Here is a 24,259-nt window from a genome sequence, read left to right on the forward strand (position 1 = left end):
TGCCCCGAATATTTTAACATTTGCTACGTTTCTGGATGAATAGTTCCATCAGCGGTTTTCTATAGCCAACTGAAGCGCTTAAAATTGGTTTAGACTATATGGTTAGCCTAGAACCATTCCTATATAGACGGTTAATGTACTTGTGGCTTGTATAGGTTATTTCCTGGAGGCTAGTTTTGCATTTGTTAGCCGGCCGAAGTGGCCGTGCGGTTAAAGGCGCTGCAGTCTGGAACCGCAAGACCGCAGGTTCGAATCCTGCCTTGGGCATGGATGTTTGTGATGTCCATAGGTTAGTTAGGTTTAACTAGTTCTAAGTTCTAGGGGACTAATGACCTCAGCAGTTGAGTCCCATAGTGCTCAGAGCCATTTTTTTGCATTTGTTAAGAGGGTTTTAATATTTCCTATGTTTAATACTTTAATCGTTTCTCAATTTCTCTGGCTCACCTTCGTATTTGCCTAAAGGGTGGTACCATATGGGTGGTTCGAAGGTTTTTGGTTGTGTCCTTGCAGCTAGTGGAGATATTTTTCTGAGGCTTACTTTTACATTTGTTAACGTGGTTTTAGTAACTGTCAATGTTTAATGCTTTAATTATGCCGCACCTGAATTTTTATTTGCCTTGAGTGTGGTATCTTTGAGGCGGATCAAAAGATTATTGTTGTGTCCTTATATAGTCTAAGAGGGATTTGCTGCGTGCTTTGTAGTTTCATGACTACTTTGCTTGTCTCGTTGGGGCCGGGGACTCGTGCCAGAGATCTACCACTGAGCCTTTTGTGCTTCCTGTGGGCTTGCGCCATATTCAACGTCAGCCTGACGAGTTTTAATTTATTCGTGTTTCCAGAATTAGATTTTCACTCTGCAGCGGAGTGTGCGCTGATATGAAACTTGTTGGCAGATTAAAACTGTATGCCGGACCGAGGCTCGAAAGGCAAAGATCCCGAGTTCGAGCCTCGGTCCGGCACACAGTTTTAATCTGCCAGGACGTTTCTTATTCGTGTTTGATATACTAACTTCTTATGACGGGAAAATCTTGAAACATGGTTAATTATTAAAGTGAAGCTGGAGTAAAATAACTGTATTCCTTAAAGTTTGTTGCTTCTAAAGAAAAGAGACAGTAATGCTTGGGGCCTTGCAAAATGTTAATAAAGAATTTTGATGTTCAGTGTTATAACGAGTGTTAAGTAACAAGCAATGTTCAATAAGTTTCCCAGCCCATCCTCTAGGACCTGACTGTTGGTGTCCTTTACCTTGGTATACGAAATTGTCGAAGTTATCACTCAGCACAGGAGTAAAATACCAGGTGCACTGCAGTAGACTGAATTACCCCAAGTTTTCATTCGGGAGAAGAAAGTCGACTGTGTAAAAGGAGCTTTAAGGTACGCATTCTAGAGCCCGGACTTACTAGAGTTTTTTTGCTTTTTGTCCTTCTGGAACATCCTGTAGATGTAGGTGAAGGGAAAGTAGGGAGATAGAGGGTAGTGAATTAGGATGGCCCGGCGCATGACGCGATGCTTAATTCGTGACAACCGGCATGCGACACGCTGCCTCCGCCGCTGCCACCGCCCCCCTGACGCACGGGGGAGCGGACGTGCCGGCTCATAATGCACTCGGCTGTGGGGTGGGGGGAGCGTCGCGGCGCAACATTCATAACTGCTGGATTGAGCCGTAGGCAGCCGGGCGGCGCTGGCGCCGGTGCGTGCTGCGCAGTTTAGCGCGAACCGCTGCGGGGCGGCAACAGACCCATTAATATCCCGGCCCGTCCCCTCGCCTCCCCCTCGGTGACAGAGCGGCCTCCCCTCACTGCTGACAACGACTCTACAATTATGATCCGCTTATGAGGGACGGTATCCGTCGCAATCAGAGTGCTCCATCAGAGCCGCGCCGTGCCTCCATTAGCCTACACGTGTTGCCGCTGGCGGACCGGCCACCCGGCGGCTCCCGTAGTCACAGGCGCGGTACACACTCGCCTCAGTCCCCCAACCCAACTCTAGGTTGTCGGCGCCAGCGTTTCGAACTTTTCCGCCATACATTTGCAGCGCGTTCGGAAATTCCCGTTGCAGACTTCTAGGATCTGTACAGCGCAGTGAGCACATAATATTTGAAACTGGAACCCATGTCCAGAAAAGGTTGGTATCGTGATAATGTTTCAAACTTACAAAGGTGATGGAGAAGGGTAAATAGATCAGTTTGAGGTAAGGAAACGAACGGTTCAAATGGCTCTGAGCACTATGGGACTTAACATCTATGGTCATCAGACCCCTAGAACTTAGAACTACTTAAACCTAACTAACCTAAGGACATCACACAACACCCAGCCATCACGAGGCAGAGAAAATCCCTGACCCCGCCGGGAATCGCACCCGGGAACCCGGGCGTGGGAAGTGAGAACGCTACCGCACGACCACGAGATGCGGGCAGGAAACGAACGGGTCGAAAGTTGTAAGCGAATACCGTTCTGACACCTCTGGCACTGGAAGACATGGGGCAGTACTGTTGTTTCTAAGGCTGTGGGGTAGGTAACTTTCAGAGGCGGTAGTGTGGGCCAGAACAAGAAGAAATGTCTGGTAAACATGGGCTCTAAAATGCATACCTAAAGAGCTATTAACACTTGTTCAACAGAGGGGATGTGTTTCAAAGAATTGAAGATGAGGAAGTGCTCATAGCTCCTCAGGAAGCAAAAATACAATACTGGTCATTAAAATCGCTACACCACGAAGATGACGTGCTACAGACGCGAAATTTAACCGACAGGAAGAAGATGCTGTGATATGTAAATGATTAGCTTTTCAGAGCATTCACACAAGGTTGTCGCCGGTGGCTACATGAGGAAAGTTTCCAACCTATTTCTCATACACAAACAGCAGTTGACCGGCGATGCCTGGTGAAACGTTGTTGTGATGCCTCGTGTATGGAGGAGAATTGCGTACCATCACTTTTCCGACTTTGATAAAGGTCGAATTGTAGCCTATCGCGATTGCGGTTTATCGTATCGCGACATTCCTGCTCGCGTTGGTCGAGATTCAATGACTGTTAGCAGAATATGGAACCGGTGGGTTCAGGAAGGTAAAACGGAACGCCGTGCTGGATCCCAACTGCCTCGTATCACTAGCAGTCGAGATGACAGGTATCTTATCCGGATGGCTGTAACGGATCGCGCAGCCACGTCTCAATCCCTGAGTCAACAGATGGGGACTTTAGCAAGACAACAACCATCTGCACGAACAGTTCGACGACGTTTGCAGCAGCATGGACTATCAGCTCGGAGACCGTGGCTGCGGTTACCCTTTGCGCTGTATCACATACAGGAGCGCCTGCGATGGTGTACTCAATGACGAACATGGGTGCACGAATGGCAAAACATCATTTTTTCGGATGAGTTCAGGTTCTGTTTACAGCATCATGACGGTCGCATCCGTGTTTGGCGACATCGCGGTGAACGCCCATTGGAAGCGTGGATTCGTCATCGCCATACTGGCGTATCACCCGGCGTGATGGTATGGGGTGCCATTGGTTACACGTCTCGGTCACCTCTTGTTCGCATTGGCGGCGCTTTGAACAGTGGACGTTATACTTCAGATGTATTACGACCCATGGCTCCACCCTTTATCAGATACCTGCGAAACCCTACATTTCAACAGGATAATGCACGACTGCATGTTGCTGGTCCTGTACGGGCCTTTCTGGATACAGAAAATGTTCGACTGCTGCCCTGGCCAGCACATTCTCCAGATCTCTCACCAATTGAAAACGTCTGGTCAATGGTGGCCGAGCAACTGGCTCGTCTCAATACGCCTGTCACTACTCTTGATGAACTGTGGTATCGTGTTGAAGCTGCATGGGCAGCTGTACCTGTACACGCCAACCAAGCTCTGTTTGATTCAATGCCCAGGCGTATCTAGGCCGTTATTACTGCCAGAGGTCGTTGTTCTGGGTACTGATTTCTCAGGATGTATGCACTAATACTGCGCGAAAATGTAACCACATGTCAGTTCTAGTATAATATATTTGTCCAATGAATACACGTTTATCATCTGCATTTCTTCTTGGTGTAGCAATATTAATGCCCAGTAGTAGCGATACAGGTATTTCACAGTCAGAGGTATCAGAATGATTTTCGTTTGTAGCTTTCGACTCGTTCGCTTTCGTAGCAGGGCTATTACCTCATATTGATACATTTATCTGCCTCCATCACCCTTGAAAGCGTGTAACATCATCACGGAACCACCATGTGTATACATACATTTACAGGCGCCGTAACCTAAGCGATTTGCTCTCTGTAGCGTCGTTGGATGACGTTCCTATTCAAAATATTACGTATTCACTTTCCTTTGCAAATCCTAGAAGTTTTTAACGCTAATTTCAGAGCACCATGTATTTAGGTACCAACTTTTTGCGCCAGGCTTTGTCCGCGTACTCATTTCTCATCAACACGTTGTTCTCGAAAATGTTTGGCGTAGTAACACTTACAAGCGGTCATTCGTTTTTTATTTATATAAATCCGGATAGACACTGCCAAGTTAAGGCCTTCTACTCCCTTCTCCAGTTTTATCTTCTACAAGTTTGAATGTCCTACAACGTCATACCCTAAGTAGACGCCCTTTTCGCCACTTTCTTTCACCCTGTATTCGAAATAAGAATCGGGGTCGCTGTCGTCAATTGACATATGGCTTCTTGTTAAAGAAAGTTACAAGAAGGAAAGCAACATGAAAAATGCGAATAATTAAAAAGAGACGTGTGTGCTTTGTCACCACATGATAGCACATTCCAACATCAATGAGAGTAGTTCCCATTCCTACACCTTTTCTGAAGAGCTCCGTTGGAAACTTTTCATTATATTATGATTTAAAAATGAGATTTTTATTTCCATTCACCTTTATTTTGTTCGATAATCTGTGGATGATCAGGGCAAATGGGTTGTTTATGGCTTCCGACGTTGTTCAGTGTGTTTTGATAGTAAAACTTCAATAAAATTCTTACACTGTAGAAATGGACTTTATTTATGACAAAGATGTGGTCTTTTTGTAATGCGAGAATGGTTAGCGACAGAGCCAACACGTATCTGAAATGATTTCGTCATTCAACAGTATCGTTGCCACCTGTTGAAGTATTCCTCCCGTAAAAATATTGATTAACACTTTCGATTGACTAAAAATATGGAAATACGGTATTTCAGATAGTTCTACTAAATAAAACGCTACTACATAAATGAAATCTATAACAATTAGATGTAATTATTATTGACTAAGAAGGCTACAGCTCAAAAACTTACATTATGCTTCCACATGACGTAACTGCAGACAAGGGAGTGAGTAAGTCCCCACGAGACAAGTGAAGAATTGTAGCATTTTCTTGTTAAAAACGAGTGAAAAATCGTGTAATCAGCATCTCAACATGCAAAAGGAAATCTCTGGTTAGTGAAGTTTTTAAAATAATTTGTGTATGTGAAGTACAAGTCTGTCACAATTCTTTGCTTGAATTAAAAAGTGATACCATAAGAGGGATTAGTAGTTTACTGGTTTCTCGAATACCACACTCGTCTGCCGAGCATGCATGCAATGTCGTCTGTCCCTAACAGTACACATTTTATCTAACCCCCTAATTTGAATAGCGCAGCGAAGGTGTGCTACGAACATAATACAGAGACAAAGAGACATAAAATTTATCAAACAAGCTGTTTTATTCAAGGTGGGGAGGTCTGGTACTCTTTCACATTATCTCTTGTAAAGCCTGAATCGTTGACTATTCAGGGGAGTTCGTAGGACGTGGAAAAATATGTAACGCCTGTGAACATTTTCGGGTCAATTTAGATAAAAAAAAAATTATAAAAATGAATACAAATTTTGATGGCTACAGTAATCTGAATGCCCACACAAGCAATCAAACGTTTTCGAAACACTTATTTCAAGAAAAATGGTCCCTTAACATGCCTAATGACCACAGCGTGCAAAGATTCAGTAGGACTGTTGAAATATGTGACTTAGAAGGGAGTGGATCTGAAAACTAGAAAAACTTCAGGAAACGGGTAATAACTGGCTTTTCATAGACGCTATCAAACACCAATAAAGATTAGGACCATATCCCAAAGCAATGAGATCATACAAACAAATGACAATGGGATGAATACAGTGGAATAGAATTCAACATCAGACCTTGCTCCCACAAATTTTAATAAATTCAGTTACTTCATTTAAACTGGGTTTCCATCCCACAAATAGAGGGCGGTTCTGTATAAAATACTTCGATCTATTCCAGGATTCTCAGAAGTAAGTGTTAAAGATGTAAATGACGATATGATCTGATGAAATGATCACCTTTTTCGTCTGCAGACAATGACATACTAATGATGGATTAGCTGAAGGAGCTGACGCTCAATCTTACGTCAATATGACACATACAAACGCCGCAAAACAATGGTTTATTTGGCACGCAACACATAAATTACTTCAGCTGAGATAACGCTTGCGAAACACTGTGTAATCGTGCTATGAGTAAACGACATAACAATCTGGCTGAAAAGAAAGATACTGATTGTCTCAGACAATAAAATTCACTGTGACTATTTTCCAGTAACCGGGTAGTATATGAGTGACAATTTTTATGCTGCGTGAAAACACATATAACGTGAGGGTTTTTTGGCATTTAACAGATACCACATAAATCTCTTTCTTAATTTCCGGATTTTTTGTAATCTCGATGACCTACGGTCCCATCTACTCCGGATAAACCAGGTACCACGTTATCATGAAATCCACAGTAAGAAACATGGTCCACATATAAAGCATTAATCATCATACTAAAAGCAGAAGTAAAATTTTTATGTGGGAAGCCCATTACATTTTTCCGCTATTTTATGAACGGCAAAGTCGCGTATCAGCACTGCGATGGTAGTTTATTAACAAGTAGTACTTCGTCAAGTGTTACTAGTAACTAGGAACTAACACAGATATCACGTATGGTGAAATGAATTCGTCATCAACACGCCGCTGACGAGCGATGATGACTTACGGTAGATTGCATGCTATAATTAGGTAAACCCGATACATAGGAAATTATAAGAATAAAATGTTACTATAAAAACTTGATCACAACCGTATAAAAGGTATCATTTACCTGCTTCTGGATCAAAACATAAAATCAATCTCTCTGCTAGTCATGTGTCCAGAACGGTGGTTCAGCGCAGACTTTTGTTTCACGGGTTCTATGTTTAGCTGCATCTTAATTTACTCACTTGCACACAGAATTTACTCTAGACGCAGACAGGTGGGGTACACTGATTTCATCGTGGAGGGTGAATAGCATACTAATGACCTTACGCATCTAGTCTCCTTAGGCCCGTAATGAGCAGCAATAGTGCTTCATGATGGCAATAGTTGAAACATGACAATAACGTAATAAATGTAAAGGAAGAACTTAGTAATTTAGACTTAATTATTCGTAAAAAATACCTCTTTATTTTTTTGATTCTTACTTCTGACCGGTTAGATGTGGACCGCTACAAATTCATCTCCTGTGCCAACTTCTTCATTTCAGAGTTGCATTTGCTGGATGTATTCTGGTATCTGCGTTTCCCTACCGTTTTTAGGCCCTACAGTTCCTTCCAGTGCAATGGATGTTATTTCCCGATGGCTTAACACATATCCTATTATCGCGTCCCGTTTTCTTGAAAGTTTTCCACATGTTGGTTTCTTCGCTGATTATGCGGAGTACCTCCTCATTCCTTATCTTTCCATTCCATCAGATTTTCCACAGTCTTTTGTCGCACTGCAACTTAAACGCTTCGATTCTCTTCTGTTCATGTTTTCCCACTATCCATGGTCCACTACCATATAATTGTGTCTCCAGACGTACGTTCTCAGTAATTTCTTCCTCAAATTAAGGTCTACGTTTGATACCAGCAGACTTCTCCTGCCCAGGGATGCGCTGTTTGCCAGTGATGGTCGGCTTTACATGTCTCCCTTGCTTCGCTGCTCATGGGTTCACTTTGTCTACTTGTTAAGTTTTGTTAAGTTTCTTGCTACTCACGTTTCTACTACTTCTCATTGCTTTTGTCTATTTTTCCGTTTGCTCTTAATCCATTCTCTGCACTCATTAAACAGTTCATCCCATCCGGCAGATCCTGTAAATCTTCGTCAAGTTCACTGACGATACCGACGTCATCAGCAACTATTATCATTTATATCCTTTCACCCTGAATCATAATACCACTCCTTCGTCATTGCTTTCTCGAGGTACAAAAAAAGAAATGGAAATGAGCGTATGGCATTCTTGGCCGGGAGGCCCCACCCGCGGAAGTTCTACCGCCAAGTGCAAGTCTTATTTCAGTCGACGCTACATTGGGCGACTTGCGTGCCGATGATGAGAATGAAATGATGAAGACAACGCAACATCCAGTCCCCGAATGGAGAAAATCTCCAACCAGACCGGGAATTGAACCCCGGCCCGCTTGCACGGGAGGCGAGCACGTTACCACCCAGCTAAGCAGGCGGACTCTTCGGTCTGCAGACTGAACTGTAGAGGCAAATACCGCATCCCTTTCTTTCAGCCTTTTTAAACAATGTACTTCGTTCTCGGTCATGAAGTCTTGATCTCCCGTCATGATTCTTGTACTTATTTTATATTAGCCACTTTTCGCTGAAGCTTACTCTTATTTTTCTCATAATTTCGAACATCTTGCAGCATTTTACTCTGTCAAACGCTTTTTCTAGGTCGACGTATCCTATGAACGTGTCTTTATATTTCTTCATTCTTCCTTCCATTTCTAAGCGCAGCAACGGAACTACCTCTCTGGTACCTTTACCTTTCCTAGAGCCACACTGATCATTGCCTAACAGATCCTTACTTGTCTTTTCCGTTCTTCTGTGTATTACAGCATTCTTGTCAGCAGCCTGGATGCATGAGCTGTTAATATGACCGTTCGATAGACCGATATTTCTTCCTTTCTAAATTCGGAATTGTATGAATGGTATGTTTTCGAAAGTCTAATGAGATGCTGCCAGTCTCATAGATTGTACACACCAACTGAATTAGGAGTTTGGTTGCTGCTTTATTATTGGTTTTAGAAATTCCCATAGAATCGTGTATATCTCTTCTGCTCATTTTATCCCAAGTCTTCCAGTCCTCTCTCAAATTCTTACTAATGTTGGACCCCCTTCTTTATATTCCTTCCCTTACAATCTAGTTCTAATACCCTTTGATTATTAACTTTCATATGCCATTACGTACAGAATTACCTGTTCAATATCATCACACACTTTCTCTATCTCTCTGTCTTCTGCTTGCGAAACATATCTGGGCAACCGCTGCCAGCGGTGGGTACTGTCGAATATGATAAGAAGAACATAACACCTTAACCATAAAATTATTATCCTGTTAGATAACCCATTAACAGTACTCAAACCTAAGCTGCAAATCAGTAAAATGTAGCTTGTGATGTAGGGACTACACCTGCACTAAGCCTGTCTCCATGCAAACGACACACACACACACACACACACACACACACACACACACACACACACCATCCAGTCATAAATACATAATAAAGGGGTACAAATCAGGGCATAAGACTCAAATGGGATAGGACGTGTACATTCAAATCATAGAGTTCACATCTTCATTCTTTTCTACTTTGACTACCGGTAGACAAGTATTGAATAAATAGGCCAAAATCGTACCCTGACAAGAACAACGATGCTAGTAATTCCTAATGACAAACCTGATCTACTTAGACAACGGTTACACTGTGTTCAACTGATTACCATAAAGAGAAATACATTTCTAATCACATATCCTTCCCTCAAGCACGCAGATTTCCGTCAACTGTGGATGAAACTTCACGTAACGCTTGTCTAGGTGATACTAACTTCCGTGTGAAACGAAGTAAACTGCCTGGCGCTCGTCATTCAAATTCTTGCAACAACAGCGTAATACTCTTCGAAATCTGCTATTCTCATACAGAAACCGGAGTTCAGTTTTTTGCAATTTATGCCTATAGTATGTAGATGATAAATGAAGCTGCTTTAACGAGCTGGTCTTTTATTAGCAACTGTATGTGTGTGTGTGTGTGTGTGTGTGTGTGTGTGTGTGTGTGTGTGTGTGATTGTACATTCCATTATCTCTGAAACGCCTCGAGCAATTTCTACGTTGTTGTTCCTGGAAATGCAATAATAAATTGTGGTGCAAAAATCCTCAGTGATTCCACAGAGATAATGTGAAAACAAGCTGACAAGTAAAAATCTTCGAAATAGATATTAATGGCGAATCAAATGTTTTAAGTGTTTCTAGATAAATTAGTGACAGTCACAACAACATTCAAGTTTAGTCAATAATACAATCAGAGCTTTGTGGCACAGAACTTTTTTAGAAACGAGTAATGTTCTGTAGACTCTTTGCATGAACTAAAGGTGAATGCATTATTTTCCAGAGTCTTTGCGTCTTCCAAAATTATGCGTCGTGCTAGACACTTTCTCGTTCACTCACGTTGATATTTTGATGTTGGAGAGAACGGGAGGAGGTGTAGGGAAACGTGTTACAATTTGTACGTCTTAACTGAAATTGGTCATAGTTAACATTATACGAATATATCAATTCATTTCCTACCCAGCAGAAGACTGCGATAGGTAAGTGACATTCCCACACCAGATAAAGAGCAGATGAGCTATCAAAACATTCATATTCACAACAATTACCAATTCAATAATCGAGACAAACAAGTTAAGATGAGGTTTTTACTCTCATTTTTTGCTGGTGATTTTTTTTTGTTTTAGAAAATTATATACAACGGTTGGGTGTCATTGCTATGATCTCGCCGAATTTATTGTAAAACGGACAGAAGGGCTGTGTATGCAACATGCATGCGAAATATATGACTTTCTATCTTCTCGTTTTCGTTTTTCAGACAATTTGTTGTAGGGATGAATAAGGGACACCTCCCCTTACATGGGTGTAGATAACCATCGAATAAGCATGTCTAGGTTGGTTGGTGTACGAGAGAGAAGTCGTTAAATTTCATCTTTTGCCTCGCTATCTTTCTAGCAAGTGTTCTTAGTTGTCAGCGAGTCTTCGATTTCTACCTCAGGTCCTATGCAAGCGGATGGGAATGTCTCCCATGCCATAACGCTGTTCCACCAGCCTGCGTCCGTAGCGCGCTGCACGTTTCGAGCCGCCGTTCACCTAGATGACGGCATTTATGGAGAGACCATCGACACAGTGTAGCAAAAATGTAAAAATGTGAGTCACCGGAAGAACTGACACATTTCCATTGATCGACGTTCGAGTCCCGATCGTGACATGCCCACTGAAATCGTAATTTACGATGTCGTTGGGTCACGTAGTGGTGGTCTGCTGCTGGGCTCCATGTTGAACAATGTACGATGAACGGTGTGCTCTGAAACGCTTGTGCGTGCACCAACATGGTGTTCTTTCAGCAGAGATGCCATAGACCACCATCAATCCTACTTTAAACTGAAAACAAGCTTCCGAACTCAACGACTGTGAAGAGACTTGGACGTCCAACTATACAGGGTGGTCCATTGATCGTGACATGGGCCAAATATCTCACGAAATAAGCGTCAAACGAAAAAATAGAAAGAATGAAACTTGTCTAGCTTGAAGGGGGAAACCACATGGCGCTATGGTTGGCCCGCTAGATGGCGCTGCCATAGGTCAACGGATATCAACTGCGTTTTATTTTAAATGGGAACCCCCATTTTCATTACATATTCGTGTAGTAATTAAAGAACTATGAATGTTTTAGTTACACCACTTGTTTGGCTTTGTGATAGATTTCGCTGTAATAGTCACAAACATATGACTCACAGTTTTAGACGAACAGCGGGTAACAGGTAGCTTTTTTTAAATTAAAATACAGAACGTAGGTACGTTTGAACATTTTATTTCGGTTGTTCCAATGTGATACATGTATATTTGTGAACTTATCATTTCTGAGGACACATGCCATTACAGCGTGATTACCTGTAAATACCACATTAATGCAATAAATGCTCAAAATGATGTCCGTCAACCTCAATGAGTTTGGCAATACGTGCAACGACATTCCTCTCAACAGTGAGTAGTTCGCCTTCCGTAATGTTCGCATATGCATTGACATTGCGCTGACGCATGTTGTCAGGCGTTGTCGGTGTATCACGATACCAAATATCATTCAACTTTCCCCACAGAAAGAAATCCGGGGACGTCAGATCCGGCGAACGTGCGGGCTATGGTATGGTGCGACGACCAATCCACCTGTCACGAAATATGCTATTCAATACCGCTTCAACCGCACGCGAGCTATCTGCCGGACACAGATCATGTTGGAAGTACATCGCCATTCTGTCATGCAGTGAAATATAATGTAGTAACATCGGTAGAAAATTACGTCGGAAATCAGCATACATTGCACTGTTTACATTGCCATCTATAAAATAGGGGCCAATTATCCTTCCTCCCACAATCCCGCAGCATACATTAACCCACCAGGGTCGCTGATGTTCCACTTGTCGCAGCCATCAAGGATTTTCCGTTGTCCAATAGTGCATATTATGCCGGTTTACGTTACCGCTGTTGGTGAATGACGCTTCGGCGCTAAATAGAACGCTTGCAAAAAATCTGTCATCGTCCCGCAATTTCTCTTGTGCCCAGTGCCAGAACTGTACACGACGTTCAAAGTCGTCGCCATGCAATTCCTGGTGCATAGAAATATGGTACGAGTGCAGTCGATGTTGATGTAGCATTCTCAACACTGGCGTTTTTGAGATTCCCGATTATCGCGCAATTTGTCTGCTACTGATGTGCGGATTAGCCGCGACGGCAGCTAAAACACCTAATTGGGCATCATCATTTGTTGCAGGTCGTGGTTGACGTTTCACATGTGGCTGAACACTTCCTGTTTCCTTAAATAACGTAACTATCCGGAAAACGGTCCGGGCACTTGGACGATGTCATCCAGGATACCGAGCAGCATACATAGCACACGCCCGTTGGGCATTTTGATCACAATAGCCATACATCAACACGATATCGACCTTTTCCGCAATTGGTAAATGGTCCATTTTAACACGGGTAACATATCACGAAGCAAATACCGTCCGCACTGGCGGAATGTTGCGTGATACCACGTACTTATACGTTTGTGACTATTACACCGCCATCTATCACAAATCTAAAAAAGTGGTCCAACTAAACCATTCATATTTCTTTACGTACTGCACGTATATGTAAAAAAAATGGGGGTCCTATTTTTAAAAAACGCTGTTGATATTCGTTTGACCTATGGCAGCGCCATCTATGGGCCAACCATAGCGCCATCTGGTTTCCCCCTTCAAGCTAGACGAGTTTCGTTCTTTGTAGTTTTTTCGTTTGATACTTATTACGTGAGATATTTGGCCCGGTCACTATCAATGGACCGCCCTGCATAGCGCCTAGTGGTAGTTTCACTGTCCTATCTCTTTCCGTAAATGTTCAGGATAGTAGCACGTGTGCATTCGACCAACTTTGCCGTGTTCGAGATACTCGTTCACAAGCTCTAGGTAATAATAATCTGCACCTTCGTCAAAATTGCCTATCTCAATGTATTTCCCCCATTTGCAGCCCATATCTTCGCTAGGGTGATCCCCGTCCGTGTTAGGTGCGGTTACATTCTTCTGTTACCGTGTCATATGCCCGCAACGCCACCAAGTGGGATCTACCTTCGCGGTGATCAGTGGTCATAATGTTTTCGTTTATCAGTGTATGTTCTGCACAGACAAACAAGAAAATTAATCTCTTTGTCCGTTTCTTTTGTTTCAGAAACATCCGGTATGAAGAATTCGAAATGCCTTCCAAGAACCTGAAACACATGAACATGGGGTAAGTTCCTACAAAATATTTTACGTCATGAAACCATCTGTGAGGTACATCGAGTAGTATCTGAGTATGCAAATAACTAAACGATGAGTACGTACTTTAACGTTAAGCATTATTTTTAACTTTATTTATTTAACACGTGGCAAAACTACAGAAATCTGTGTGAGGTGCAAAATGCAAAAGTTAGGTATGAAACGAACATATCGCAATATTAACAAATTAGTATAGCTCTGTTGTGAGTGAACATCTACAGATGTAATTACTTTCATAGTTCCGTCAAGGCCTATGTCCAGGGAGGTTAACCGCGCAACAGCGTCTGGAGAGTCATTCATAAAATCTTTCCAGTCTCCTTTAATCTTCTTACTTTGCATTCAAGAATAAAGTGGTCTGCTGCTTGCTCCATCGCACCACAGTCGCAAAGCCGTATATGATCTCTTATTTATAATGGGGCGCTTTGCATCCAGTATTTTTGCAACTTCGTTGACTGGAAACTTGTTAGGAACTGGTCCATTCTTTACCTTACCACAGTTTCTGTCCACAAGGTAACTGGTCTAGATTTTGGCGTTCCAGCGAAAATTCTCACTTTGTCGTTAACCTGGACATCAGTCTTGCTGCCATGATTTCTTCTGCCACGCACAGGAGCACAGTATTCAGCAATTGAGTACTCACAAGGGGAGGCCGCCAATTGTGAAATTCAGATTCGATTCATACTGCGCATAATAAAAGCTCATGGCCAGAGGTGTAATGTGGCAAAGCACCAAGATGCACTTCTCAGCCGTTGTCGAGAAAATCGACAGTTAAAAGAAACCGCTGCGGTGAAATACTCTCTACGACTAATTATTTTCTACAGCGTCGTAGCGCAGCGGTAAGCGCTCGGGTTCGTAATCCGAAGGTCGTCGGATAGAATCTCGCGCCATGCAACCCTTTTTTTAGTATTTGTTTTTTGTAATTCAAATGTGTGTATACACACACACACACACACACACACACACACACACACATATATATATATATATATATATATATATATATATATATATATATATATATAATTCCCGGCAATCTGTTGCAACAATTATGCATATAATAAGTCGTTTGTCGTGGAAAAACTGACGACTTCGAACATCATTATGTTTTCCGCAAACAAAGTTGTATTTCACAAATGTTTTTAATTGTCTTCATAATGTTAACCACGTATAGTTAACGGAAGACGTAGAAACGGTATCCCGAAACGAATACGTATAGCGTAAGTCAAACATTCGAATTAGAATAGAGACCCCACGAACACAAATTTGCTGTGGCAGGTACGAAATATAAACTCCGTTATTCGCTCGTTACACTTGAAGGACAGATGTTGAATGGGTCGAAACGAGCCGCCGCATAACAGCGTAGTTGCCTGCTAACTTCGAAAGAAGGTACATGCGGTCCATAGCGCAACTTGTAACATCGTCGAAAATCAGTGCGGGCGGGAGAGCTTTGGTACACCTTGTTAAACAAACAGAAAAATGGAGGCGGTACAATTGGAGAGCGATCCACCTTCACCAACATGCATAAGCAATTCATTAATAGTTTTATATATATATATATATATATATATATATATATATATATATATATATATATATATTTGAATTTCAAAAAACTAATAATAAAAAAAATTACATGGCGCGAGATTCGATGCGGCGACCTTCGGATTACGAACCCGAGCGCTTCCCGCTGCGCCACGACGCTGTAGAAAATTATTAGTCGTAGAGAGTATTTTACCGCAGCGGTTTCTTTTAACTGTCGATTTTCTCGACAACTGCTGAGAAGTGCATCTTGGTGCTTTGCCACATTACACCTCTGGCTATGAGCTTTTATTGTGCGCAGTATGAATCGAATCTGAATTTCACAATTGGCGGCCTCCCCTTGTCAGTCGATTATGCTGCGATCTAGTGTTACGCAAAGATATTTAGGATGTTGAAGCCCATAAAAACTGATGATTAATTTTAAGTATGAAATCTTTTTTCTTGAGTAAAATACAGACGCCTTAGTTTTAGCAGTTTTGGGATAGAGTATGTTTATAGCATCTGTTCAGTGTATCTAGATTATCTTCTCGGTAGGATTGTGTTGCTGGAGATATATCATCTGCATAACAAAACGCTTGTTGTAATGCTGTTGTCGGCATATTCTTAGGACAGTCATTCTCGTTTAGTGCTATGACTTATCGTGTATGTCATTCAAGGCATTTAAATAGTAACCTTTTGCGACACGTTTATGGGTTGTGTTAGGTGTCGGTCGAATGGTGACGAGAAACGGACATTTGCACCAAACTTCTGCACATAACTTTCGTCTCTGCAAATTGGGTGAAGAGTAGCCCTGATACTGTTTGGAGAGTTCGCAGTCAGCAGTTATCAGGAGCGGCAACCCGTTGACTCTGGTGCGGACTCGAGGAAAGCGCATTCTAATGGAAACTGATAGGGTGCCACAAGTGCTTTAAAAGCCGCCCTTGAGCCCAGTCTCCCCGGCCCGGCATCCCTGACGATGGCCAATATCCGCCCCCATCTGCCGCCTTAATGACGATGCACCCTCTTCTTGCGCTGGGGCCGGTGGCCCACCCCACCCGTCGCTCATCGATCGCTCTTTAGTTTCGCCTCAGGAGACGAGCCAGAAAGCTGCCATCAGCATTCATTCACAGGCACCAGTTCCCTCCAGCTGAATGCTGCTGTCGCGACTCTAGTCCCCGTGCTCACTGCTCTTTCTTTCATGAAACTTATGTCTCTTGTCAAGACATCATTTGCAAATTTAACTATGTGAAAGTTCCTCAGGCTGCACATTATTGATCATATATGTTCGATGTGAGATACTCGTTCGATCACCACATATATCTGGCATATAGATCACATTTATATCGATTCAGTGAAATATGTCAATGTTTGGGTATGTGACGACCATAGAATTCCTGTCACACCACTTTACGGCGTAGGTATTTTACGTAAATTTATGCAAACTTTTACACGTTACACAACGCATACGAAATCCAAACGGACCACAGAGCATGTTTTAGTTGGTACTCTCCATAATAAGTTTGTCTTTCATATGTGTTGCGTGTAAATAAATGTTTTCCGACAATTCTACATAATTTGTACCATCGCGAAATAGAAGAGAGAGTGCCGCAGACGCAGTAAACGAGATAAGGGGGCAATGATTAAAAGAAAGGATTCTTTCGTTGCGGCGAGAATTTCTTACGAAATTTTAGCCACCAAATTTCTCCTCCGAAAGTCAATTTATTTTTGCTAATTTCCACATAATGTAGGTATTTAGTTTTCCCAAGTGCGATTCGAGAGCGGAACGGAGAAGAAATTGATAGTTCTACGAACCAGCCGCCAAACACTTAAGTTCGATTCGCACAGTAGCCATATAGATGTAAATACAGAATTTACCTACGTGGTTAAGTGGTATGGAAAACATTCTGTGCTTATTGGTTGTTCACGCTGGGATATATTCCATTGAATAGACACTGTAGGGAAAAAAAGTTAATACACCCTTTTAGAGGTTTCCAGTCCACTAAAAATTTATTGTTGCAACAGGAGTACATTAAATGATTACTTTTACAGATTAATAGCACAAGCGGTTCTGAGGTAACAAGTATTGACCCATGTTGAAACATCCTTACGAATATTACACTCCTGGAAATTGAAATAAGAACACCGTGAATTCATTGTCCCAGGAAGGGGAAACTTTATTGACACATTCCTGGGGTCAGATACATCACATGATCACACTGACAGAACCACAGGCACATAGACACAGGCAACAGAGCATGCACAATGTCGGCACTAGTACAGTGTATATCCGCCTTTCGCAGCAATGCAGGCTGCTTTTCTCCCATGAAGACGATCGTAGAGATGCTGGATGTAGTCCTGTGGAACGGCTTGCCATGCCATTTCCACCTGGCGCCTCAGTTGGACCAGCGTTCGTGCTGGACGTGCAGACCGCGTGAGACGACGCTTCATCCAGTCCCAAATATACTCAATGGGGGACAGATCCGGAGATCTTGCTGGCCAGGGTAGTTGACTTACACCTTCTAGAGCACGTTGGGTGGCACGGGATACATGCGGACGTGCATTGTCCTGTTGGAACAGCAAGTTCCCTTGCCGGTCTAGGATTGGTAGAACGATGGGTTCGATGACAGTTTGGATGTACCGTGCACTATTCAGTGTCCCCTCGACGATCACCAGTGGTGTACGGCCAGTGTAGGAGATCGCTCCCCACACCATGATGCCGGGTGTTGGTCCTGTGTGCCTCGATCGTATGCAGTCCTGATTGTGGCGCTCACCTGCACGGCGCCAAACACGCATACGACCATCATTGGCACCAAGGCAGAAGCGACTCTCATCGCTGAAGACGACACGTCTCCATTCGTCCCTCCATTCACGCCTGTCGCGACACCACTGGAGGCAGGCTGCACGATGTTGGGGCGTGAGCGGAAGACGGCCTAACGGTGTGCGGGACCGTAGCCCAGCTTCATGGAGACGGTTGCGAATGGTCCTCGCCGATACCCCAGGAGCAACAGTGTCCCTAATTTGCTGGGAAGTGGCGGTGCGGTCCCCTACGGCACTGCGTAGGATCCTACGGTCTTGGCGTGCATCCGTGCGTCGCTGCGGTCCGGTCCCAGGTCGACGGGCACGTGCACCTTCCGCCGACCACTGGCGACAACATCGATGTACTGTGGAGACCTCACGCCCCACGTGTTGAGCAATTCGGCGGTACGTCCACCCGGCCTCCCGCATGCCCACTATACGCCCTCGCTCAAAGTCCGTCAACTGCACATACGGTTCACGTCCACGCTGTCGCGGCATGCTACCAGTGTTAAAGACTGCGATGGAGCTCCGTATGCCACGGCAAACTGGCTGACACTGACGGCGGCGGTGCACAAATGCTGCGCAGCTAGCGCCATTCGACGGCCAACACCGCGGTTCCTGGTGTGTCCGCTGTGCCGTGCGTGTGATCATTGCTTGTACAGCCCTCTCGCAGTGTCCGGAGCAAGTATGGTGGGTCTGACACACCGGTGTCAATGTGTTCTTTTTTCCATTTCCAGGAGTGTAGATGTAAATACAGAATTTACCTACGTGGTTAAGTGGTATGGAAAACATTCTGTGCTTATTGGATGTTCACGCAGGGATATATTCCATTGAATAGACACTGTAGGGAAAAAAAGTTAATACACCCTTTTAGAGGTTTCCAGTCCACTAAAAATTTATTGTTGCAACTGGAGTACATTAAATGATTACTTTTACAGATTAATAGCACAAGCGGTTCTGAGGTAACAAGTGTTGACCCATGTTGAAACATCCTTACGAATATTAGTATGTGGCGCTGTGGCCGAGCGGTTCAGTTCGGAACCGCGCTGCTACTACGGACGCAATTTCAAACCATGCCTCGGGCGTGGATGTGTGTGATGTCCTTAGGTTAGTTAGGTTTAAGTAGTTCTAAGCCTGGGGGACTAATGATCTCAGATGTTAAGTCCCGTAGTGCTTAGAGCCATTTAAACCATTGGTACGTGGCGTAGCCTCCGCGGGTGGCAATGTAGACGCTGACTCTGGCATCGAGTCGATGTTAAAGATGGCGACCACTGCTCCGTGGTACGATGCGCCACACCTTCTCGAGCTGTTCACGCAGTTCTGTAAAAGTTGTTGGTTGACGATTCGCACGAGTCACTTCTCGTCCCATCATATCACAAACGTGCTCGATTGGCGATCCGGAATCGTTAAAACATGGTTCAAATGACTGTAAGCGCTATGGGACTGAACATCTGAGGTCATCAGTCCCCTAGACTTAGAACTACTTAAACCTAATTAACCTAAGGACATCCACACATCCATTCCCGTGGCAGGATTCGAACCTGCGACCGCAGCAGCAGTGCGGTTCCGGACTGAGGCGCCTAGAACCGCTTGGCCACACTGGCAGGCCCGGAGATCGTGCTAGCCAGGAAAGATACCTCACGTCTTACAGAGAACGCTGAGTTCACGGTCACCCCGCGGGGGAGTATTATCCTGTTAGAACAACACAATACCTTTCTGTTGCACGAACGGCGAAAGAACGGGTGTAACAAAATTCTGCACGTTCCGTGCGCTGTTAGCGTCCCTACCAGAACTATCCAACAGTGAACGGGAGTTGTAGGTTATCGCACCCAAGACCATAAGGCCAGGAATTGGATCAGTATGTCTTGGACGAATACACTCTACGAAACAGTGCACACCAGGTCAACGTACATGCAAACGACCATCACTTGGGTGCAGAAGGTGCATTCATCGCTGAAGACAGCGGCGCACCATTCCATCACCCAAGTGATCCTCTGATGGCCCCATGCACATCGATACTGTGATGTGACTGGAAGCGGTGCTAGAGGTTTGCCTGCCCTTAGTCCAAACACTAACAACCAGTTTGCAACAGTTCGTGGTGAAGCATGTGGGATCACAAGCCCTCTTATTTGTGCTATCGTAGCTAATCGATTTCCCGCTGCTGCCCTTACAATACTATCCTGGCGGGCGTCTGTTCTGTATGGATGTTCAGAACCTCGTCTATGAGTGTGGGAATGGTCACGTGACCACTGATACTACCATCGTCGCACAACTCACGCAGCTCGCCCAACTTGTGTAGTAATGCTTCAAAAGCATCATCCCGCCACTCGCTAGGTCGCAATTTGACCCCTTTCAAACTCACTCAGTTGGCTAGGAAGCACGAGTGCTTCACACAGTTTCACCATACAGAGCCTTCTGGCTGAGAACATTCTCTATTAAAGGGTAGACAAGAGGGCTCTCAAGTAGCCATGATATTACGCTATCTGAAGAATGTCGATTATTAAGAGCAGGTCGAAGTGTTGTACCCATTTGGCAGGTCCCAGCAAATTTCTTTTTCTAATTTTAATTACTTCCGCTGTTGATCTTTTCTCGTTCTCCCTTTGTAAAACAACTTCATTCCTTATTTTATCTGTACGTTTCTCACATTTCTTTCTTCTTCAGCTGACATCACAAGCGACTAAGCATTTCTCCTCTCTCCACATCAGTGTCCATGTTTCTGCATCATACAGGAAACACTCCACAGAAAACACTTCACTCTTCCTTAATTATTTAATGGATCACTGAAAACACTCGTCCCTTTTTGTTTCTATTTCTTTAGGACATGTCATGATACTGGTGATTTTACATCCTAAGAATCTCAAATTATGAAAGTGTTCCACTAACACAATTTTCACTTTCATCGTCTTCGATTACCTTGTAAAAACTCATTGCCTTTGTATTCTTCACATTTATCTTCATTTCATATTCCTCGCAGTTAGCGTTCAGTTCCTTTGGCAGTATCTCTTCATTTGCTAATACCATATCGTCAGTGAAACTTATACAGACATGGCGTATGCAGTTTAATTATGTCTGTACGTAATTCCAGTCGAAACGGATTTCTCATAGATGTCCAAGTGACCATAGTAATCCACTGAAAAAATATGTAAAAGAATATACCGTATAAAAAAGAAAAAGGAAAAATGAAAATAAAAGAAAGTCGACGGTGTTCTGGGTGGTCTGATGGGGCCGCCACGAATTCCTCTTCTGTGTCGACCTGCGTGTACCATGCAATTTATTGCGTGATGTCTTTACAGCTATCCTACTATGGTGTCCCTTCTTCTCGTCACTGTATTCCATATATTCCTTTCTTCGCCGATTTTGAGGAGAACCTCCTCATTCCTAACCTCGCCAGTCCACCTAATTTTCAACATTCGTCTGTTGCATCACATCTCAAATGCTTCGATCCTTTTTTGCTCCGGTTTCCCCACAATCCATGTTTCACTACCGTAGAATGCACTGCTCCAAACGTACGTTCTCAGAAATTCTTTTTTCAAATTAAGGCCTATTTTTTATACTACTTGACTTATCTTGGTTACGAATACCTTTCATGTCAGTGCTGGTCTGTTTTTTATGCCTTCAAAAAATGGTCCAAATGGCTCTGCGCACTATGGGACTTAACTGCCCAGGTCATCAGTGCCCTAGAACTTAGAACTACTTAAACCTAACTAACCTAACTACATCCCACACATCCATGATCGAGGCAGGATTCGAACCTGCGACCGTAGTGGTTGCGCGGTTCCAGACTGTAGCGCCTAGAACCGATCGGCTACTTCGGCCGGCTTTTATGCCTTCCTTGCTCCGTCTGTCATGGGTTATTTCGCTGCATAAGTAGCTGAACTGTTTCACTTTCACTGAGCACAGCGATGACATCAGCGAATCTTATCAATGATCTCTTTCCACCTCCAATTTTAATTCCACTCTTTAACCTTTCTTTTATTTCCGTCATTGCTTCTTCGATGTACAGACTGAACAGTAGGGGCGAGACACATCATCCCTGTCCTACATCCTTTTCTAATCCGAGCACTTCGTTCTTAGTATTCCACTCTTATTATTCCCTCTCGTCTCTTGTACGTATTGTACATTAGCCGTCTCTCCTTTTATCTGAGCCCTATTTTTCTCAGAATTTCGAACGTCTTGTTTCATTATACACTGTCCCACGCTTTTTTCACGTCAACAAATCCTATGAAAGTGTCTTGTTTCTTTTTTAGTCTTGCTTCCGGTGTCAATCGCAACGTGATTACTGCCTCTCTGGTGCCTACGTTTCCTAAAGCCAAATTAATCGTCATCTTCAAGATCTTCAGTTTTCTTTCACATTCTTCTGAATATTATTCTTGCCAACAACTTCAATGTATGAGCTGTTAAGCTGATCCTGCTATAGTTCTCGCAGTTGTCAGCTATTGCAATTTTGGGAATTGTGTGGATAATGTCTTTCCACAAATCTGATGACACATCGCCAGTCTCATACATTCTACACGCAGATGTGAATGATGGACTGCTATCTATCCCTTCTGCCCTATTTGAAGTCTTTCAAAGCTCTTTTAAATTCTGGTTCTAATACTGGGTTCCCAATCTTTTCTAAATCTATTGCTGTTTCTTCTACCGCGCCATCAGACAAGTCTTCCCCTAATAAGAGCTATCAGTGTACTCTTTCCACCTGTCAACTCTCTTCTCCGAATTTAACAGTGAAATTGCCATTTTGCTCTTAACGTTCCCACTCTTACTTTTAATCTCATCTTAGTTTGCTCTGCTGAGTCAGTTTTTCCGACAATCATTTCTTTTTTTATTTCTTCGCATTTTTCACGCAGCCATTTCGCCTTAACTTCCCTGCGCTTCCTATTTATTTCATTCCTAAGTCATTTGTAGTTTTGTATTCCTGAATTTCCGTCAACACTTTTGCACTTCCTTCTTTCATCGATCAACTGCAGTATTTCTTCTGTTATTAATGTTTCCTTCGCAGTTACCTTCTTTGTTCATATACTTTTCTTTCTAACTTCTGTAACTATCCTTTTTAGAGACGTCCATTCTACCGAGCTATTCGTAATGGCAGTATCTACTGCCTTAGAGTTCTTCAAGCGTAACTTTCATTCCTTAATACTTCTGTATCCCACTTCTTTGCACATTCATTCTTCCTGGCTGGTCTCTTAAACTGCAGCCTACACTTCGTCACTAATACATGTTAATCTGAATCTATACGTGCTTCTGGTTACGCCTTACCATCCAATATCTGATTTCTGAATCTCTACCTCACCGTGATGTAATCTAATTGAAATCTTCCCATACCTCCTGGCCTATTCCAAGTATACCTCCTCCTCTTGTGATTCTTCGACAGAATATTCGCAATTACTAGCTGAAATTTATTGCAGAACTCAATAAATTTTTCTCCTCTCACTCCTAGTACCAAGCCTGTATTTCCCTATAAACGTTTCCTCTACTCCTTCTCTTACAACCGCATTTCAATCCCCCATGATTATTAGGTTTTCATCTCCCTCTACGTACTGAATTACCCGTTCAATATTCTAATATGCTTCCTCTATCTCTTCATTTTCTGCTTGCGGTGTCGCTATGAAAGTGTGAATTACTGTTGTCGGCGTTGGTTAGCTATCGCTTCTGATGAGACAATCCTGTCACTAAACTTCTCACGTAGCTCTCACACCCGGCCCTATCTTACCATTCCCGTTTCTACTCTCGTTATACAGTTCTCTGCTGCTGTTGTTATTACACGATACTCATCTGGCCAGAAATCCTTGTCTTCTTTCCATTTCACTTCACTGACTCCCACTGTATGTAGATTGAACCTTCGAATTTCTTTTCAGATTTTATAGCTTACATACCACTTTCGAACTACTGACATTCCACGACCCGACTTGTAGAAAGTTATTCTTTCGTTGGTTATTTAATCTTTTTCTGATAGTCACCTCCCTCTTGGCAGTCTCCTCCCGGAGATCTGAATGGGGAACTATTCCGGAACCTTTTGCAATGGAGAGATCATCATGGCACATTTTCAGTTACAGACTATATGTCCTGTGCATACATA

At 43.2% G+C, this 24,259-nt stretch overlaps 1 protein-coding gene across 1 annotated transcript in view; it reads left to right on the forward strand.

Moving 5' to 3' along the window:
• The first annotated feature begins 1,529 nt into the window (after positions 1-1,529).
• The window catches only part of LOC124620158 (vesicular glutamate transporter 1), a 210,413-nt gene continuing 187,683 nt past the window's right edge, over positions 1,530-24,259 (forward strand). Inside the window, exons 1-2 of the mRNA XM_047146828.1 lie at positions 1,530-1,663; positions 13,787-13,846. Of these exons, the coding sequence (XP_047002784.1) occupies positions 1,530-1,663; positions 13,787-13,846 (194 nt within the window). The remainder of the gene's footprint in view (positions 1,664-13,786; positions 13,847-24,259) is intronic.

Source organism: Schistocerca americana, chromosome 6 (assembly GCF_021461395.2).
Source record: "Schistocerca americana isolate TAMUIC-IGC-003095 chromosome 6, iqSchAmer2.1, whole genome shotgun sequence".
Classification (NCBI taxonomy): domain Eukaryota; kingdom Metazoa; phylum Arthropoda; class Insecta; order Orthoptera; family Acrididae; genus Schistocerca; species Schistocerca americana.